Source organism: Dioszegia hungarica (assembly GCF_025882075.1).
Source record: "Dioszegia hungarica strain PDD-24b-2 chromosome Unknown MKK02contig_32, whole genome shotgun sequence".
NCBI lineage: Eukaryota > Fungi > Basidiomycota > Tremellomycetes > Tremellales > Bulleribasidiaceae > Dioszegia > Dioszegia hungarica.
The window spans coordinates 79048-97600 of NW_026515781.1; the positions used below are offsets into that span (position 1 = coordinate 79048).

An 18553-nucleotide genomic window follows, 5' to 3' on the forward strand; every position below is an offset into this window, starting at 1 on the left:
CCTTAAGCGCCAATACTCGAACCACGCAAAATCTACATTTACCATGCTGTTTCTCCTCAGGCAAGGGGGAGTTTCCGCTCTCCGCCCCCTCACAAGGGTCAAGCAACTCTACACTCCGCTACTATGGCGGTCGTACTCGGCCGCGTTATCTACGGACCCCGTCCTGGCTCAGCTTAGACGCGTGAGCGAGCTGCAGGAACGCGTACGGGCGACCAACTCCAATGCTGCCAAGCAGCGGATCATCGTGGAGTATCCAGACCTCAGGAACCTTCTCGAGCAGTGAGTTCCCGACGTCCGCTGGGATCATGAGGAGATCTTGCTGAGCTTGAGCTGATTGCACAGAGTATATCACCCCAAGTTCCGAACTCACCTGAGCTCCGCATCCTTGGACTCCTACCTCTCATCCCCAACTTCCAAGCTCTCCACCATTCCCCCTCCGGACATCCCCTCGCTCTTCGACACACTCTCCACTCGGTCCGCCACTGGCAACGCAGCGAAGGAGCTAGTGCGGGCGTTTCTGGTCTCGCACGGGGTGATAGGCAAGGAGGGCGATGGAGGTGGGAAGGGAGACACAGCGGCGCTGGAGGTGTTCAAGCGGTTGCTGGACCGGAACCTCGTCGCTGGTTTCGGCGCGCGGACGCTCTCGGAGATTCAGTGGCCGGTCAAGGCGGAGCAAGGCGCATCCGCCCCTCAGCCCACCGCTGCCCCGGGATCATCAGTCTCGTCCGCTTTTCCCGGTCACCCGTCGTCGCCCTCTGCGCCGCCTAAGACCTCTACTTCACGCTCTATGGACAAGTTCAGTTGCGCGCTCGGCAAAACTATCCTCCCCCACCAGCTCAGCTCCCTCTTCTCGCCGATCTCGCCCCAATGGTTCGCCTCGCGCAAGCTGGACGGCGTACGCGTCATCACGTTCCTCGACTTTTTCGTCCCTACCACGCCCGGCGTACCACCCGTGCTGAAGGACATCGCACATCTTTCCCGGGCAGGAAACGCCTTCACCTCGCTTGGCAACCTCCGACCGCAGCTCGCACCCATCACAGGCTACCCGCAACTCCGGGAATGGCTGGACAGCGACCCGCTGGCCGTATCGGCGGCTGAAGAGGTTGACGGGGTACCGGGGCATATGAAGCGGCTAGTCCTTGATGGCGAAGTCTGCGTCATGCGCCCTCGTACCGTTTCGGACACCGCTCCGGCTTCCTCCTCGTCCCATCCACTCTGGTCTGGCGACAGCAACCTCGTCGAGGACTTTGCCGCCACCGTCTCGGAGATCAAGCGGGGCAAGCACACCATCGAGAATCCGGGATACCACCTGTTCGACATCCTCTCTTGGTCCGAGTTCCACGGAACGGCGAAAGCTCCGGGCCGGAACATGTTCAGTCAGCGTATTCAGGAGCTCAAGGAGCTGGGGACATGGCTGAGCGGGGAGCTGGAGAGGGAAGGGGTACAGAATGGGCTGAAGGTGCTGGAACAGGTCCAGGTGGGCGGAGTGGAGGAGGTGGAGGGGATGGTGCAGACTGCGGCAGAGAGGGGGTGGGAGGGGCTGGTGTTGCGGGCTGACAGGCCTTATAAGGGGTCCAGAAGGTCAGCTCCTTCTTAGACGGTCTTTGGATTGTGGGGTACAAGCTGATAGTACAGCTCGGACGTGCGCAAATTTAAACGATGGCTCGACGGCGAGTATACCGTTCGGGATATCGAACTCTCTCGACAGCGACTCTCGATTGACGGGGTCTTTGCGGAGTACGAGGCGGTCGCGGCGCTGGTATTCCATCACAAGAGACATCCTGTGACAGTCAGCAGTGGGTTGACGGCGGAGCAGCGGGTCCAGTGGGCGAAGGACCCAAGTTTGATCGTGAGTCATTGCGCCTGCGAACGTTCCCCCTTCTGAGCGGTCCCATGGATCGTGTTTGGTTCTTCGCCTTGGGTAGTGGCTGACTCGGCAGATCGGCCGGCAAATGACGGTCGAGTACTTCTCCGAGTCCGAAGCGGCGGGGAGGGAGGGCGTACCGAGCTTGCGCTTCCCGCGCATCAAGACCATCTACGAGGGAAAGCGGGATATCTAGGTGAAGAGGAGAATCGGCGGGTCTGGGCTGGATACTGGATCAGGCGTATATCTGGGCCTGCTGGAAGACGTTCAGACTCAGATTAGGACAGGTATGAAGAACTTTGATCCGGGCTGGGAGCTGACGATACTGATGCTGGCACCATACACTATTACTTGTTCATGATGGTCGTTAAAGTCGTTATGATCGTTATGGTACTAACAGGTTTCTGACTATCGATATCGCCCTCCCGCTACGGACATCCCGACCCATTCCAATCCCAGCCTGGCCTCGAGCGCAGTCCCCTTAGGCATTGACGGTGAGATCAAACTCGTCCTTCTCGTCCACGTCATGCGGGAACTCATCATCAACTATCGAGTCAGCTCACCGTACCATCCAGAAGGGAGGAGAAACCTCACCAGGGCTACTATCCCCGTCGGCCGCAATGCTGATCTCCACCTCCTCTGACCCGTCATCTGCCGCGCCTCCATCACCTTGCCCATCCTCGGACTCCTCTTCCTCATCGCCAGAGCCAGCTTCCTCCTCATCTTCGTCTTCCTTGCTTTCGGTGCTCTCCTTGTCCGCTTCTTCATCATCGCTCTCGCCATCTTCCTCCTCACCTCCCTCATTTTCCGCTGGCTTGTCCTCCTTGTCCTCAGACGCCTTATCCTCGGCGTCATCGTCCGCGCCATCCTCCTTCTCCCCTCCGTCCTCTTTATCGTTGTCCTTATTGTCATCGGCACCATCTTCGTCTCCCCCCACACTTTCTCCATCCCCAGACCCTTCCCCGTCATCATCATCCGACGAGTCATCCGAAAACGCGGAAACCAGCTCCTTCTCCGCCTGCTGATCCACGCGACTGGTGTTGTACGTGGCGGCCGTCTCGCCCAGTCCGAGACTGTCGTTACTGTCCTCGTCGCTATCGAATCCGAATGCGGGGGAGAGCTCGCGCTGCCACGCGAAGTTGGCGAAGGGGGAGGCGGACATGCTGGGAGGCAGATTCAGGATGGATGGTGTGAGGAGAGTTGCTGGGCCTGGTAGGTTGGGAGATGGGGAGTAGGTGTGATGTTCTTCGATGTGGTTTCGCGATGGGAGGTGACGGAGGTTACGCGATAGGGACGCAGGTAGGCTTAGTGCGGACTCCGGAGGGCGCAAACTAGGAGAAAGGTAATGATGGTGGATGACAAGGAAAAGAGAGAGATTGGTACTTGCAAGTTCTGGACCACATGCCAGGGTCATGTTGGGCTGATAGACTGAGAAGCATTGCATAGGGGACTTCTGTCATCTTGTCATAGCTCACGAGGACTCTTGCACACATCCTCCCCTTCTCGCAGGCCGCGAGCAGCCCTGAGATATCGATGTTCTTTCAGATCGCAAGAAAGCCTCGTTTCGGCCTATCAGTGGGACTGCACACAGCCTGCACTCGTCTATGGTACAGAGATAGGCCTCGTGGCTGCACACATCCAGATGGGGAGACTGTTCATGCTCGATTGCTGACCCTTTCAGCTTCCTGCAGGCTTGAGACACTAGGCGAATCGCGCCCGCTTCCGATCTCGAAGGCTGTGCCGAGAAGAGAAGCCCAAGTCTTCTCGGAGGCAGGTGAGGCGCAGATCTGAAACAGACTTGAGGCTCGCACCGAGGTCATAGTCAGCTGCCCGCATGCGCTTGTCCGTGGGGGACGGAGAAGCGGCTGCGGGTCCGTGACTCCGTTGCGCCCTCGGCATTGTTCCACAGCCGCAATCGCCAAGATAGAACGCCTCGACGTTTGCCTGGTGCTGATCTACACGCATCTGCAGTCGACTTACATAGGAAGGGAAAGGGACGCTTCGGACCCTTTCACCCGGCTCGTCCAATTTCGAGAGTGGCGAGTGAGTGGCGAAGTGAAGGCTGTCTGTGCATGGTCCGAAGCTACCTCATGTCCGCTCGGCCTAGAAGGATTGATCAGAGTTAGATTGAGTCAAGATACAGTCTTCTATGTGGTGGGGCTGGCTCAGGTAGATCTGCGTTGCATCTCAATTTGTCTGATAGCTGCGCACGCGCGGACACGCCGCCGGGTGGCGAGTCAGAATCCCCGCCCTTTGAATCGGCTTGAACGCTGAGTAGTGCTGGCTACCTTTATTCTTCAGCATTTCACTCGAGTCCTTCCCGTAAGCTGTGCTGTCTGTGGGCTGGGCGAGTCACCAGGCTCTTCTCTTCTCCACACGATCTTTCTTGAGAGAGTCCCGCCACGTGGTGGATCTAGGTTTGAGGAATGCGGAGGTGACGTCATCGATCCAGCTGCAGTTGCTCGACCCGCGTCCGACTGTAACAGAGTCAAGCTGGACCTCTTACTGTCCACATTTCACGAGCGCCAACTAGCTACATACTGTCATTGAAGCCTGCACAGAGAGGCTCACTGCGATCGCTTCGAGAGATTGGACGTCCGATCTCCGTAAACGGATAAAACTATTGCTGAAAACCGAGCTGCGCGACAGTCCGACCTCGCTATGTGCGGTGAAGGGAATGCTGGGCCAAGCCAGACGGCACCGAAGACGAATCTGAGCCCGCCCACATGGGAGGATATCAGTCTTCCAGCTGACCACATCCTCCGACATTGTGAGCTGGTAGTCTCCGACTGATATGACCCGAGCTGAGCATCGCAGTGACAGACGCGCATTGTCATCCTACTGATCTGGACCTCCCCGAGAGGCACCATGCGGAGGCGAAGCTCGGATCTATAGCAGCTATGGCTACAGCAGCAGGCGACCAGGACAAGGTCAGAGCTCTAGGCCGCAAGCGAGGGTGGAAGAAGGGTCAACTGAACCCGAGGGGTGGACAAGAGGGGGTGAGCGTGGTGTCCTGCTTTGGTGCGTGTCTCCTAGACTGCATGTATGCGTTTATAGCTGATAGACTAGGTTACCATCCTTGGTTCACCCATCGCTACTCGCTACTCCCCTCTCTGCCGTCCAAAGAAGACCACTACACTTCGCTCTTCTCCACTCCCAAATCCGACCCGAACAGCAAGAACCGCACCCTCCTGCGTTCACTCCTGCCCTACCTCCCTGATCCCATCCCTTTCCAGCCCCTGCTCGACAAGCTCCGAGCCGATATCCAGGGCTCGTTGGACCAGGGCAACCTTACTATGCTCGGCGAGATCGGGCTGGATTCGCAGGCTCGGATGCGGTGGCCTACCGATCCAGCCGCGCGGATCCTATACGCGGTCTACCTCGGCGAGAAGGGGAAGGAGATGGATCCATACGAAGAGACGAAGGATGGGGAGTGGAAGAGGCTTACAATGTTCAAGACGGATATGAAGCATCAGCGGCGGATTGTGGAGATGCAGATGGAGGTGGCTGTCGAGCTTGGGGTGAATGTTTCGTTTCACTGCGTCGCAGCACCAGGTGAGCTCTCCTGCACTCTCAGCTGATGCCGAAAGCTGATATCTAGGTCAAACACTGGAAGTCCTCACTTCGTTCCGCGACAAACACCGCTCCCGCTTCACCAACCGCATCAACGTCGACCTCCACTCTGCCGGCGGCTGGCAACCCGAGTTCTGGCGGAACGCCCAGAAGCAACTCCTCAATCTTTACGCCTCACCATCTGTGCTCATCACTGGCCGAGTGGGGCACGCTAACGAGCTCCTCAAGGCAATCTCGGACGATCGGATGCTGGTCGAGAGCGACAGCCACGATGTGCGGATGATGGCGAGCTGGGTGTGGGGCGCGGTGGAGTGGATGGCAGCTGTCAAGGGGTGGAAAGTAGAGGGAAAAGACGATGACGGATCGGAGTGGACGATGGATGCGATGGAGGAAGAGGTGGTAGGGCGGAAAGGGAAGGTGGAGAAGGGCGATGTGTGGGCTGTACGGACACTAGAGCGGAATTGGGCGAGATTCATGCACATCGTGGACTGATGCACGCGTCTACTGTATATTGTCTTACACTCTGAGAGTTTACAACGCTATAGACCCCTGTCGAGTCAGTGACCGTAGTTGCCATCGCAGTATAGCCAGACGCACTGAGGGACGATGCTTACCAGCAATCACCAATCCTCATCCCAGTACATCATGTACTACATCCCTCAGATTCTCTTCCTTCAGCCCCAATAGCTCGTTCGCGAACAGCTTGTCCCCCGTCCAATTTGACCGTTTGATCCCCAGGACCGCTACGAGCTCCTCGACCGCCTCTGCATCCCCCTTCTTTGCCTCCGCCGCCTTCTCCTCGATGAAACCCTCCGACTCGACATATACACCCTTAACTGGCCGCCTTCCCTTGACCTCGTCCATCGCCTTGATGATCTCCAGCTGCGACACGCAAAAGCTCTGAATGAGCAGCATTTGATTCGCCGTCTCCTCCTCCTTGTCCAGCACAATTGCCGCCACCGCCTTTCCTATCTGCTTGACCGTACTCGTCGAGAACCGATCCTTCCCTCCATCAAACAGCATCGCCGAGTTCTCCTTCTCGTTGATACCGAGCAATTCCGTCCGCAGGCCATAGTCAAAGAAATGGCCCGAGGCGAGACTGGTCCAAGTGAAGCTTTTGTGCTTGCGCGCTAAGGCTTGGCAGTGCTCCCGCACAAGCTTCTTATTGCGAAAGTTGGGGAGGAGGTCGAGGACGTATGGGTCGTCGCTTCGCATACTTCCGTAGTCGGCGGGTATGTACCGGTAGACTCCGGCAGCGACGCACGCATCCGCGAGTGTGATCTGCGTCTCGCGATCCGCGGGGGAGAGCGCACTGACGAGTGACTCTATGTCGTGCTCGTTCAGCGCAGAGGTGAGATCGTGGAGGGTAGGTGGATCAGAGGGGATAGTGACTGTTCGGATGCGGGGATGGGTTGGAGCGGGATGTGAGGTGGGTCGGAGGAAGATGACAATGTGGGGCTTGGAGGGGTGCTCCAGCAGAGCCTGAAGGATGGCAGGGCCGATACGAGAGTTGACGCCTATGAGGGCTATATGATGGGCGTGCATTGCAGGTGGATGTACGGAAGAGCAAGAGCGACGACGAGGAATGTGGAGCTGTGGAGCGGCTCCGGGTCCGGCCCGGTGAGTGCCTCAGCTCTTGCGAAGGTCGCATTTCACCGAGTCACATCACAAGCCATTATACTTACAGATACAAAGTAGATGACAACTACAACTATGGAGATACAGATGCTATATCAATATATTACCCAGTCTCCAGACTCCAAGCTTCCGTCTTTCTTTCCTTCACTGTTTCCTGTACTGATCCAACACTGAAATCCCCCTCGCTCTCTGATACCGCCACCTCCAGATGCGTCGCCATCACCTTAGACTCCATACTCGGCGACATCTCCACCAGAGTCGCCTCTCCCGTTTCTCCCCCTCCTACTGATCCGACTCTACTCCATGCTGGATCCACCCACCGGCGCATCGTCTTGCTCACGCTCAGCCATACCGGCCAGAGCATCGCCACCCCATACAGCGCCGTCGTCACCCGCACAGAATACCGCGGGTTGTCCATATGCGACATATCTACCGCATAGACCACACTTGGCCACGTCGCCCCGCCAGAGATGGCCATCGTGATGGCGGTAGCGGCGAATTTGGTATGTTTGCCTTGACCGCGGAGGGTCATGGCGAAGAGGATGGGGAAGATGGCGGATTCGCAAAAGTGGAGGAGGATGAGAAAGGCGAGAGCGGCCGGACCGACCGGTAGGACCATCGCAAGGAGGGAGGAGAGGAATGCGCCAAAGATGTAGCCAAAGAGGACGTGGCGTGGGGGAAAGAGGTAGGTGAGGCCAGACGCGATGAACCGGCCCAGAGCGAATATGCCCGCGCCGACAAGAGCGGTATTGGCCGGGTCGAAGGAGGGATATGCGCCGCGGGAGATGGATCCGAGAAAGTAGGAGACCGACTCTTGCGCTCCGACGTAGGTCGCCATGAGGACCACCCCGGAAACCAGCAGCACCTTGCGTGCGTCCATCCTGTACACCTTCTCCCCCTTGTCCATCCCCGCATTGTACAGCCGCTGCAGCGCCATCGCCTCGAGCTCATCGTCGCTCGCCTCAGAGAGCGGGACGTAGAAGAAGAGGACGGCGAGGGCGACAACAAAGAGGCCAACGGCGAGGTAACACCATTGGACGCGGAAGAGGTCGTCTTCGCTAAGCCCCGAGAAGAGCGCCCGACTCGCGACAACCGACGAGATGACCGAGCCGACGCCTTGTATGCCTTGGGAGAAGCACAGCCTGGACTCGCTGAGCTGGCCCGGTCCGGCGAGGGCGACAAAGGGATTGGCTGCGTTCTCGAGGACGGAGAGACCGAGCGCGACGATGGCGTTGGAGATGAAGAAGCCAGGGTAGGATTTGAGGACCGAAGATGGCCAGTAGGACAGAGCCCCGCACGAGTAGATGGCGAGACCGGCCATAAAGGTGGCTTTGAAACCGGCGCGGGTGAGGGTCCAGTATCCTACGAGCAGGGGTCCGAGGAAGTAGCCGATCCAGTAGGCATTGTGGAGCGCAAAGGCTTCCGAGGAGGAGTAGTTGAGGAGAGCTTGGATTTCGGCGTTGAGGGTGCCGAGGAGACCGTACGCAAAGCCCCAGAGGAAGAAGAGAGTGGACACTGCCATCAGCTCAGTCTAGTAGCTTACTCACCAAAGAGGATAGGCCACCATGCTTCGCGCGCCGTGAGCTCCGTCAACGGCGTCTTGCCCTTCATATTGACAAAGTCGAAAAATGTTTGGGTCGCCTCTTGTTGGTCGAAATGACGGGAGACGGCAGGACGGATGGGTTCGGGCTGAGGGAGAGTAGGAGGATCTGTGGGACCACTTCCCAGCATCTGGAAAAAGTCCATCCCATCCTCATCCTCCGGCAGGATCGAGGTGATTGACAGCGCCGGGGCTGGTGGCACGTCCTTCTCCCCTGCACGAGAGACAGACCCCCTTTCCGCCGCTTTCGAGATCGATAGCGCCCGTCTCGACTCTCTCGCCTGCCTCCCCAAGAACCCCGGCATCACCCGCATCACCAGCGGCTTGAGCACCAGAACGCAGCAGCAGCACAGCCCCACCGATACCTCCACCGCCGACCACATGAGGGAGAATGACGTGTGGTAGCTGAAGTTGGGCGGCCGAGTGGCAGCGGTGATGATGACGCCAGCGTTCCATTCTCTGCTCTCGCGCAGAGCGTTCTGTAGGTACAGGATCCGGACGACATCGACGATAGCGACGAATCCGCCGACGATAAAGGTGCAGACGAGCGCGCATTTCTGCTTGATCTCCATACGGAGTTGAGTAAGGATTGGGAGGGGAAGACAGAGGATGGCCAGATCGGTGAGGATGTTGATAGGGGCCGAGGCGAGATACATTGACACGACGTCAATACACTGCCCGTCGATATCGGTCGACCATGCCGCCGAGATAGGACGGCACTGAAAGAGACCGAGGAAGGTGAGGACGATACCGGCGAGATTTACGATGACCATGGTGGCGATGCTGGCGTACCGAAGGAACGGATGGGCCGCCGCCATACGGACGTAGAGGATGAGGATGGACGTCTTGGTCGCCATTAGGGCGGGATTGTAGAACACCGTAAAGGCATACACCGCCTTCTTCATTGGCGCTTTCCACTCATCCAGGATGTACGCGTCTGGCTGGCCCAATCCCTCCCTAGCTCCTGCGCAGACTACCACCGACACCCCTGTGGCAAACAGCCACGCGACCACCGCGAACGCGTCATCCGCCGTGAACCGCTTGACCACCCATATTTTGGATAATAGGCGGAGGGCGACAAAGACCGTAGCGACGATTCCGAGGATGAAGGTGACGACGAAGACGGTGGGACTCCGGTCTTCCATGATGATCACGTAGGGTAGGGCTGGACCATGGCGGATGGATGGTGGAGAGAAGAGGAAAGGCGGATGTGATCGGCTATATAAGTGGTGTCAGTTTACGGCATCAGGCACAGCAGAGAGATCTTCCTGTCTGTGCGCCAAACCCTTCTTCCCAAACAAACAACCCTTATTTTTGCATCAGACATGCTAGGACATGCTCTAGCCCCTTGTTGCGGGAGAGCACACGGCTGCTCTGGATATCACCCGCGGCTCCCAATACGAGTCCAAAGAAGATATGCGAGATGTGGGCTATATAGGCGTGAGGGGCAGCTGTAGCGTTCTATTCAGCTCCGCAGTCAGCACGCGCTGCCCAAAGCCACGCATGACTCGCGATACTTGGTACTCACTGCTTACTGTGATCTACTGAGCGGTGACTAATAGGTGAGCTTCATGATCTGGCGCAAGAAGAGACCTCGGCGGCATGCATAACCGGGACGAATCTGACTTGGGCGAGATCAAACCCGTATCTATGATCGCTATCGGTGCGGATAGACACCATCTCCGCAGGTTGTACTCCGCACTGCGATCAATGTGAGAGTGTGAGAGATAGCCCTGTGCGAAGCTCGAGACCCCGTCATCTTTATGTGGATTGTACGCGACCGCACTCCGGTGCGATCCGTTGATCGCCACCGCTGGTCACGACGGGACCCGGGACCCACTCACTGTAAGCAATCTCTTGATTTCGGTCATCTGGCCGCAGGTCTTTCCGTGGGCCGACTCTGTATATTGTCGTCATCAGGATTGAGAGAATATGTGCTTAGGGCGACATAGGCAGGAGTGCGAGAAGTGGAGCTCGTCAAACCGTTGGGACTTCTCTTCGCGCCCCACACAGAACGCCTAACTTCGTAGTTTTGAGCGCGCTGTACCACTTTCCCGGTTGTCTGAGAGGTGCCAGTGCGCCTTCTCTCCCGCATGTCGAGCCAGGGGGACGTGTAGATATACGGCTAAGTGGCCCTTCAAACCCCCTGTCTGGCGCAGATTAGCAGTATAGCCGCCACTGCGTAGTCCAGTCCGGCCCTCCTGCAATCTCTATATCAGCTCGTGCGCGCGTCAACTCATCACGGTTACCAGTCAGCGAAGGACGAGGCGGTGATCTTGCAGCAGTGCCACATGCCACATGGCGCGGGCGCTAATGCCGTAAACCTCCTCGTCAGCCAACTCCACATTCCTCAGCTGCCCTCGCCTCACTTCGACCTTCCACCACTCTTTCTACCATACAAAGTAGACCAGAATGGACGTCACACCAGCAGCGAACGCGTCTTCCGGCTCTTCATCTGTGCCGTCGAGCTCAAAGACGGTACACGATGTTATCGCCAAGGTCGACGTTGCTGAATTTGACTGGAAAGCGTACGAGGGGACGTATCGAGGTAGGCATCACTTCATGATCGAGCTATGATGGGCAAGAGACGTTTCTCAGAGCATGCCATAAATGATGATGGTCTGGGCTGACACGCAGGCCGTGCCTTGATCACTCGACTCAACCACATCCCCACGATTCTTCTCTCCAACTCGAACTCCACACCCGCTCATTCCCTTCACCTCGCTCGTACGGCCCTTCAGCGCCTTCTTCCCCTTATCAAAGAGACATGGGATACGTCGCTCTACCTTCGAGTCGCTACAGCTCTCGAAGATACGCGTGTCGGAGCGAAAGGTGGGCCAGTGAGGAGGGATGAGGATGAGGCGATGGACGGCACATCCGCGTCGCGTGGGGCTTCTGCGCGGGGTGAAATCGATATGGACTGGGTTGAGAGCGCGAGGGATGCCGAGAGGAAGGAAGGATCAAGGCTGGATGTGGAGCTGAGGGGGTACATGAGCAATTTGATCAAAGAAAGCATCAGGGTGGGTCATTTCCTTCTCATGTTGGTTGAAGGGATTGGCTGATGTGCAGCTCACGTATCTTGCCTTTGCCCAGCTCTCGCTGAAATCGGGCCGAGCCTCGGACGCGCTCAAAAATTATACCTCTGCTCGAGAGTACAGCACGTCACCAGCGCACCACGTCGACCTCTACGTCGGTATCCTCGATGTAAGCTCTTCACTTATCTCCCCGGTCTGAGCTGATCATCAGACATCCCTCGCATTCAACAACCCCGGCACTCTGCCCGGCTATGTCACCAAGCTCGAAGGTGTTCTCGACCGCGCCTACCCCGCTCCTGCTGCTGCGGGACCCCGGATCGGTGCAGAAGCAGCCGCTGCTGCAACAGCCAACTTGACCGCTGCGGACGTGAGGGAAAACCAAGAGAAGGAAGCCAGGTCGGCCGAGATGCGGCGGAATGTCGGCGTGAAGATTCGGGTGGCGAAGGGTCTGGACGCGCTGGCGAGGAAGGAGTGGGAGCGTGCCGGGAGGGAGATGGGAGAGGTCGGTGAGGAGGGCGGATTGGCCGGTTGGGAAGGAAAGGTGAGCTACGCGTTACTAAAGATTGTTATTCATGGCCAAGCTGATATTGTAGGCCATCTCCACTGCTGATATTGCGCTCATCACTGCTCTCTGTACCCTCGCTACTTCCAAGCGCGACCGGATCCGACGCGTTCTGCTCGAGCGCACTTCTTTCCGATCTGCCGTCGACGACTCCCAGGGCTGGATCATCGAGCTCGTCCGAGCGTTCATGGAGGCCAAGTATGGAGAAGTCTCGGTCATTCTCAACAAGGCAGAGGTGAGGAATACCCAATCCACCTCAGAATCTGGGCTGACATCACAGCCCCAACTCGTCCTGAACCCCTTCCTTTACCAACACACCGTCGATCTCATCTCGCTTATCCAGACTCGTGCTATCGTGCAGTATGTCGCGCCCTTCTCGTCCATCAAGATCGATACGATGGCGCGGGCGTTTGACCGTAACACCGACGATATGCTGAGGGAGGTGGAGTACCTGGTTGGGGAGGGCCGGATCGAGGGGAGGGTGGATCTTATTGATGGAGTGAGTCGTGCTGTTTCATTCAAAGGTACGGCTCCAAGTGGCTGATGGAATAGGTGCTCGAGATGAAGCAGGACAATGCTCGAGGGGAGCTCTTCAAGGATGCTTTCCGGGTGGCAAAATCCACGACTATGGGCAGTAAGGCTGCGCTTATCCGGATGAGGCTGTGAGTCATCTTGCACCAGATCCCCGCTCATCTCGATCACCTGGTCGATGTTACACCCGGAACAAAGCTGACAATACAGGCACGAGGCAGGTATCACCGTCGACCCCCGTCCGCCAGGCGATATGCAGACTGGTCAGCGCCTTGGGATGGGTCAGACGGACAGCATGGATCTGGAGAGTATGGGAGGGGAGGACTTTGGTATGATGGGGGATGAGTTGTATACGCGTTAAGTAGGCGGAAGAGAAGGGGATAACACGTAGACGGCGCCACAAAATACATTCTACAGATGGATCATGTACAGATCAAGTTCGATCTCACCCTTCTACAGCTTCAAGCTCTTCGGATCCGCTGCCCCAGGTCTCAATCACCCTGCCGGCGTAGGAAGTGAGGCTGACTCTGACGGACGCAGCCATGAGCTTCTCCTCCAACCCAGCCATGGCAGCCTGCAGCGCCAACTGAGTGTCCTTCCAATCGGATCCATCGCTGATGTACATGGTAAGGTGGCTGTTCGAGGGGAGCCGAGTCGGCTTAAACTTGTTCATGACGTTGGCCATCTCGGAGGTGAGTGTCTCGCGGGAAGGCGGCGGACCTTCGATGAACCAGTGCACGGTGGCGGCCTCCTCCCCGGGCTTGGCAGCATTCATGACCTTTGGCGGTTTATCGAGACTGCCATATAGCATGGACCTGGGCAGACCGAAAGGGGGGGTACAGATATCGCCGGCTGGGCAGATCAGATACCAAGCGATGTCGCATGATCGGCCGAGTACTCTCCAGCTTGCGCAGTGATTCCTCCACTGGAGGAGAGAAGCAAAGGTCGCTTGTCATAGGGAGACTTGAGTAAATCGCTTCCTCGGGCGCAGACCACACAAAGTGGATCAGTGTCGGATCCGTAAGCGGTTCGTCCTCGTTGGGCAGTAGGGCGGAGCAGACCAAGTCCACCAGAGCGGTCGACGTTGAATTCTCCGCTACGCGCAGGTCGTCATCCTCCGCCGGGCTCGAAGAAATGATGAAGGTATCGATTCCGGACTTTCTAATTGTTTCCATGACCTTGGAACGATGCCCTGAGATGTGTTCAGAAAGGTCGTCAGTCTGTTCGAGGCCAAGGCAGTATAGCATAGAGCGGCGCGATAAGTCGATGCAAGCTTTCGGCCTCCAAGCCCGTATACGCTGTTCTGCATGAGCTCGGTACCCTACGTCCAGCATCAAGCCTACCGTGTTCAGGCTCGCCAGGATCACCTCCGCGCGAGTGGGCAACGTTCGATTGACGGGGGCATCCGGACTGAGACCCGGAAATCGCGATGGGGCTTTGGTATGGTCGAAAATCAACGCATGGAGCTCGGATGGTAAGGGAGTCAGCCGATCAGGACCTGTCGGAATTGACAAGGAAGGGTTCGAAGGTGATGACATGACTTGTAGGTGAGACCATAGTTAGAATATGAGTATGCTACTCCCAAGTGGCAATTGTCTTTTGGTACGGTGGTATAACTCTGACTTGGTAACGCCGCTCTTCGTTCACACTACCATTGGTCGCAGGTTCGAAACCCTCGATGTTGAAGACTTTAGCGATTCCACGAGGTAGGGAGAAGTCTCCCTGAAAACAACGTACATCAGCAGTAGCCTGCTTAAACAACGTGATACACCCGACCACTAGGTATCGTCGCATAGGGGAGAGTTAGAATATGAGTATGCTACTCCCAAGTGGCAATTGTCTTTTGGTACGGTGGTATAACTCTGACTACCATCAGGTTGAGGTACAATCGCGCGAACGGACGTGCCAGGCAAAGCCAGTCAGACAGACTACGTCTACGCTAGGGAGATACCATCCTTTCATCTGAAGCCCCTTCGTCCCAGACAGGAGTGGTGGACATGAGTCGATGAATAAGACCGTGCCCTTTGTTCTGGTCTAGACAGTGCTTCTCCCGCGATTGGACATGCCAGAAGGATTCGCCCAAGCCAGAAGCGGCTCAACCGGCTCTGGGAGTCTGGTGTAGCAGTTGTACGGGTGCGGGTTTTGGATGGCATCAGTAGTTGTCGCCAATTTGCCAGATAATCGTGAGGTCGTGTCAACATCGTCGATGCAATCAGCAAAATGAAAAAGCACTCCCGATCCTCCCTGCCCCCCGACGGTCAGGCAATCGACTTGCCAACCTCAAGCCTTCATCCCCACTCCCCTCCCGACCACTACCCACCGATTCCCCTCCTTGACCCTCTCCGCCCTCCCCACCTCGCCCTCCCACTCCTCATCCTCAAAGTACGCCTCCAACGCCCTCCCCTCCTTCCCCTCCTGCTTCCTCACCTTCTTCCCACTCCCACCTCCCTCCTTCTCCAGCACCTCCCCCGACCCGCTTTCTAGAACATGCCGATCATCCTCGCCTTCCGCCAGCGCCAGATACGCCCGGCCAACGCCCACGTCCGTCGTCTTCGTAAGCAGCTGGAATCGCTTCAATCGGCGCTCAGCTTCTCGTCTCTCCTTCTCCTCTGGGCTCAGCCCGGGTGAGGATGAAGGCGGAGGAGGAGCAGAACCGCGTGGGATAAGGCGGCGTGAGATGATGAGGATTCGTCGGGTCTGAAGGAGCCGGGGGTTGGAGCTGAGTGCGGCAGGAGGGAGGGAGTTGAGGGTGAGGAGGTCGTGCGGCTATGTTGTCAGATCAAAGCGGCCTTCGGGAAGGTGGAAGAGAGCTCACATCTGCAGCATACTTCCTCGCTACGCTCATGACTGTGTCTCCACGCCCAACGGGATGGGTCACCTCCACAACCTCCATATCCACTTCAGCTTCTTTGCCACCCGCTTGATCCCCTTCTTGGTCTCCGTTGGTCATCGGTTGCCCCTCCTTGTATGATGGAGGCCTAGATACCGCTGCCTCTTGCTCCTCGTCACTGTCGTCATCTCCGATACTGAATTGTCCAGCTTCGACGCGCGCATCTTCCCTTCTTCACATATCAGCTTTGTTCTTAACGGTGATTTACGGGACGAAAGGAGCGCTCACCTCCGCTCTTCCGCTCGCTGCGCAGCAGCCCCGATTCTCACTCTGCTGCTCCCACTCGCAGACCGTACATCTCCACAACGGAGACAAGGGTCGTACTCCCTCAATCGGGGGTTCACGCCGAGGCATCGATCGCAGATCGGCAGACCGCAGCAGGGGGTCAGGTACGCCCCGGGGAGTTGGGCGGGACGGATGGTCGAGTAACACGTCTGGCAGCTCGGCGTATACATGTCGGGCAGCGGTATATATATGTTAATCAATGAGATAGGAAGATGGAAGGATGAAGAGTGGAGCCGCCAAAGATAGTGGCGATCGGCTGCTTCGGTTACCCCGCGGACCTCCGCGGAGACTTCCATGTGGTGGCTCGTTTGAATGCTTCATGTCTTGTCTCGAGAGGCCATAGCCTCTCCAGAGCTGGCTCGCACGCAGGATATAGTACATGAGCAGATACATGACTCTGTGACATCGCTACTCTCAATGCTGACCTTTGTGACTACATCGTCAGATCATCTCCACATCCCCACCGGCGCCGCCTGCCTCGACCTTGGCGCCCGTCAATCCGCCTGACCTGGCCAACTCCTCCTCTCGCAGCCTAATCATCTCATTGCCTAGACCCGCTCGTTTCTTTGTCATGATCACCACCAGATTCTGCCCAAACGCCTCGGCGATGGCTTCAGGTGTGGTAGCTGGGGCGGATGGCTTGGAGTCGGGATTGGTAGATCGGAGCAGTTTCTGCAGTGCGGCCTACACTGTCAGCTATGGCCCGATGCAGGTGCAGTACCGGAGCTGCCAAATAGCAGACATACCTCGGTAGCCTTAACCAGTCCCCTTCCCTTCCCTTTGCCCGCTACCGCCTCGGGGTACAACGCTCCACACAGCCCATCGATCTTTTTCAGACCATTCCCAGCTGGTGCCCAGATCGTTTCGCGGACGACAGAAGCCCCCAGTGCGGTCAGCCCCAGCACGGCGCCTTCGTATCGTCCCGCAGGATGCGCTAGGGAACCAGTGTGGGATGGAGAGGAGTCGAGAGCGGATTTGAGGGTAGATACCAGGCCTGAAGATCAGCTTCGATCGCTACAATACCGTAAAACTTCGAGAGGTAAACTCACGTGGTATCAATCCAGGATATCCAGCGCCATATTGCCTAGCGACCATACCCAGCACATCGGCTGCCCGGGAGCGGATATCGTACGGCGATGGCTGAGGTCCGGAGGGTTGCGCTGATCCGGCTTGGGGACCGAGGGGGACGGCGAGGATGATGGAGAGAATGGGTGGAAGGAGTTGGTGTATCTGCAGATGTCAGCTACTATTACAGTGTCGTCCTCAGTCTCCTGCATGAGCCTCCACCACAAGCCCTGTCCTCATAGCCCCTCCCAGCTCCTCCGCCACTCACATCGCCGCCCGTCCGGACAAAGCCACTCACATACGGCTCCAGAAACACGCTCTCATTCCCCAATATCGCACCCAAACAATCCACCAAACACCCCAGCGTCCCCATAGTACCCAGCAGACACCGCCCCACACTCTCACTCAGCCACTTGACGAAATACACCAGCACGCCCGCCATCGCTTGGTCCTCCTTGACACTGGCGAGCGCGGCTTGGCGGTGTCGCTCCGCATCGGGCAAGTTGCCATCCGCGTCGAGCTGGCCAGGAAGGGGTCCGGGGGCGGCGGAGAGGGAGGGGACGAGGGCGGCGGTGAGGCGGGTAAAGTAGACTTGGAGCTCTTGCGGGAGGGTCGATTTGGCGGATGCGCGGAGGGAGGGGGGACCTGTTTGGGGGACGGGGGGTTGGCGGGAGGCTGGAAGTCAGCCAAAGGTACAATTGTCGGCAGAATAGAACGAAAGTCCAGGAGGTGGGGTATACGGGTGATTGCGCTTGGCTTGAGCAGAAATGGGGACTCACGTCCAGCTTTGGCGTTCGGCGCAGGATTCTCCGGAACAGCCGGCTGTACCCCTTCTACAGCCAACCAATGCGCCTTCCAGCTGACACCAGCCGAGTTGGCCACGCCTGTAGGAAGAGGTTTCTTCAGGAATGAAGCGAAATCAATCTCTTCGTCCGGGACGTGATAGATGTGGTTCGTTCCTCCCGAAGCTGAGGGGATGGGAACGGCTGCGAATGGTCCGGATGGGAGAGAGCGGGGTGGGACTAGGATAGGCTACTACGTCAGTATTAGATTCCCTCTCATCGGTCAACAGAGGACACGGAGAGTGCGACCGAAAACCCAGCCTCTCGGCTGGTCCAGTGACGGAAACGGGCGACCCACCTCAACGTTCAAAGCCTCCATGGCATACTCGATATCCTCCGGAGTCAACGTCTGCCTCTTCCCATTGATCATGAACTTCCTCGCCTCCTGGATGATCAGGTGGATGCGGTATTCGACATCGCTAGCGAGGAGGTCCGCCGCGCCGGGTCCGAGGGGGTCAAGGGCAAGCGAGTGTGAGGCTTCCTATCATGTCAGATACGCAGTCCCCTTGCTGTAATCAAAGAGCAGGTGGTCCGATACATCGGATGATAAGACCAACTCACAACGATAGAATCTACAGGGTAGATACCCATCATTTGAGAAGGAGCCATCCTGGAAGGAGGGGTGGCTGTGGCCGCGATATTGCGCTTCCTCGCTGTCTTATTCGTGC

The 18553-nt window shown here is 57.5% G+C and overlaps 8 protein-coding genes across 8 annotated transcripts; 3 read left to right on the forward strand and 5 right to left on the reverse strand.

Annotated features, from left to right (window-relative positions):
- Nucleotides 1–43: 43 nt before the first annotated feature.
- MKK02DRAFT_21481 (uncharacterized protein) lies at nt 44–2060 on the forward strand (the record flags this gene model as incomplete). Its single annotated transcript, XM_053086423.1, has 4 exons — nt 44–279; nt 343–1581; nt 1636–1849; nt 1941–2060. The coding sequence occupies 4 exons, from the start codon at nt 44–46 to the stop codon at nt 2058–2060; spliced, it is 1809 nt and encodes a 602-aa protein (XP_052941501.1).
- A 285-nt stretch (nt 2061–2345) lies between these two features.
- On the reverse strand, nt 2346–3684 carry MKK02DRAFT_30732 (uncharacterized protein; the record flags this gene model as incomplete). The annotated part of the gene is made up of 4 exons (XM_053088120.1): nt 2346–2410; nt 2459–3292; nt 3340–3433; nt 3538–3684. 4 exons carry the CDS (start codon nt 3682–3684, stop codon nt 2346–2348), a joined length of 1140 nt encoding a protein of 379 aa, XP_052941502.1.
- Nucleotides 3685–4525: 841 nt separating this feature from the next.
- Nucleotides 4526–5929, forward strand: MKK02DRAFT_41353 (uncharacterized protein; the record flags this gene model as incomplete). The annotated part of the gene is made up of 4 exons (XM_053091534.1): nt 4526–4634; nt 4682–4885; nt 4934–5419; nt 5466–5929. 4 exons carry the CDS (start codon nt 4526–4528, stop codon nt 5927–5929), a joined length of 1263 nt encoding a protein of 420 aa, XP_052941503.1.
- A 138-nt stretch (nt 5930–6067) lies between these two features.
- Nucleotides 6068–6982, reverse strand: MKK02DRAFT_21370 (uncharacterized protein; the record flags this gene model as incomplete). Its single annotated transcript, XM_053086403.1, has 1 exon — nt 6068–6982. The coding sequence occupies one exon, from the start codon at nt 6980–6982 to the stop codon at nt 6068–6070; it is 915 nt and encodes a 304-aa protein (XP_052941504.1).
- A 317-nt stretch (nt 6983–7299) lies between these two features.
- MKK02DRAFT_35571 (major facilitator superfamily domain-containing protein) lies at nt 7300–9820 on the reverse strand (the record flags this gene model as incomplete). Its single annotated transcript, XM_053089206.1, has 3 exons — nt 7300–7360; nt 7396–8590; nt 8623–9820. The coding sequence occupies 3 exons, from the start codon at nt 9818–9820 to the stop codon at nt 7300–7302; spliced, it is 2454 nt and encodes an 817-aa protein (XP_052941505.1).
- Nucleotides 9821–11087: 1267 nt separating this feature from the next.
- On the forward strand, nt 11088–12938 carry MKK02DRAFT_21424 (cop9 signalosome complex subunit 1; the record flags this gene model as incomplete). The annotated part of the gene is made up of 7 exons (XM_053086414.1): nt 11088–11223; nt 11313–11695; nt 11745–11879; nt 11922–12251; nt 12304–12507; nt 12553–12771; nt 12825–12938. 7 exons carry the CDS (start codon nt 11088–11090, stop codon nt 12936–12938), a joined length of 1521 nt encoding a protein of 506 aa, XP_052941506.1.
- A 310-nt stretch (nt 12939–13248) lies between these two features.
- On the reverse strand, nt 13249–16148 carry MKK02DRAFT_41357 (uncharacterized protein; the record flags this gene model as incomplete). The annotated part of the gene is made up of 4 exons (XM_053091535.1): nt 13249–13600; nt 15124–15569; nt 15619–15865; nt 15922–16148. 4 exons carry the CDS (start codon nt 16146–16148, stop codon nt 13249–13251), a joined length of 1272 nt encoding a protein of 423 aa, XP_052941507.1.
- Nucleotides 16149–16419: 271 nt separating this feature from the next.
- On the reverse strand, nt 16420–18494 carry MKK02DRAFT_21530 (uncharacterized protein; the record flags this gene model as incomplete). Its single annotated transcript, XM_053086428.1, has 7 exons — nt 16420–16662; nt 16725–16972; nt 17028–17208; nt 17342–17718; nt 17823–18075; nt 18184–18366; nt 18447–18494. The coding sequence occupies 7 exons, from the start codon at nt 18492–18494 to the stop codon at nt 16420–16422; spliced, it is 1533 nt and encodes a 510-aa protein (XP_052941508.1).
- Between the last annotated feature and the right edge of the window lie 59 nt (nt 18495–18553).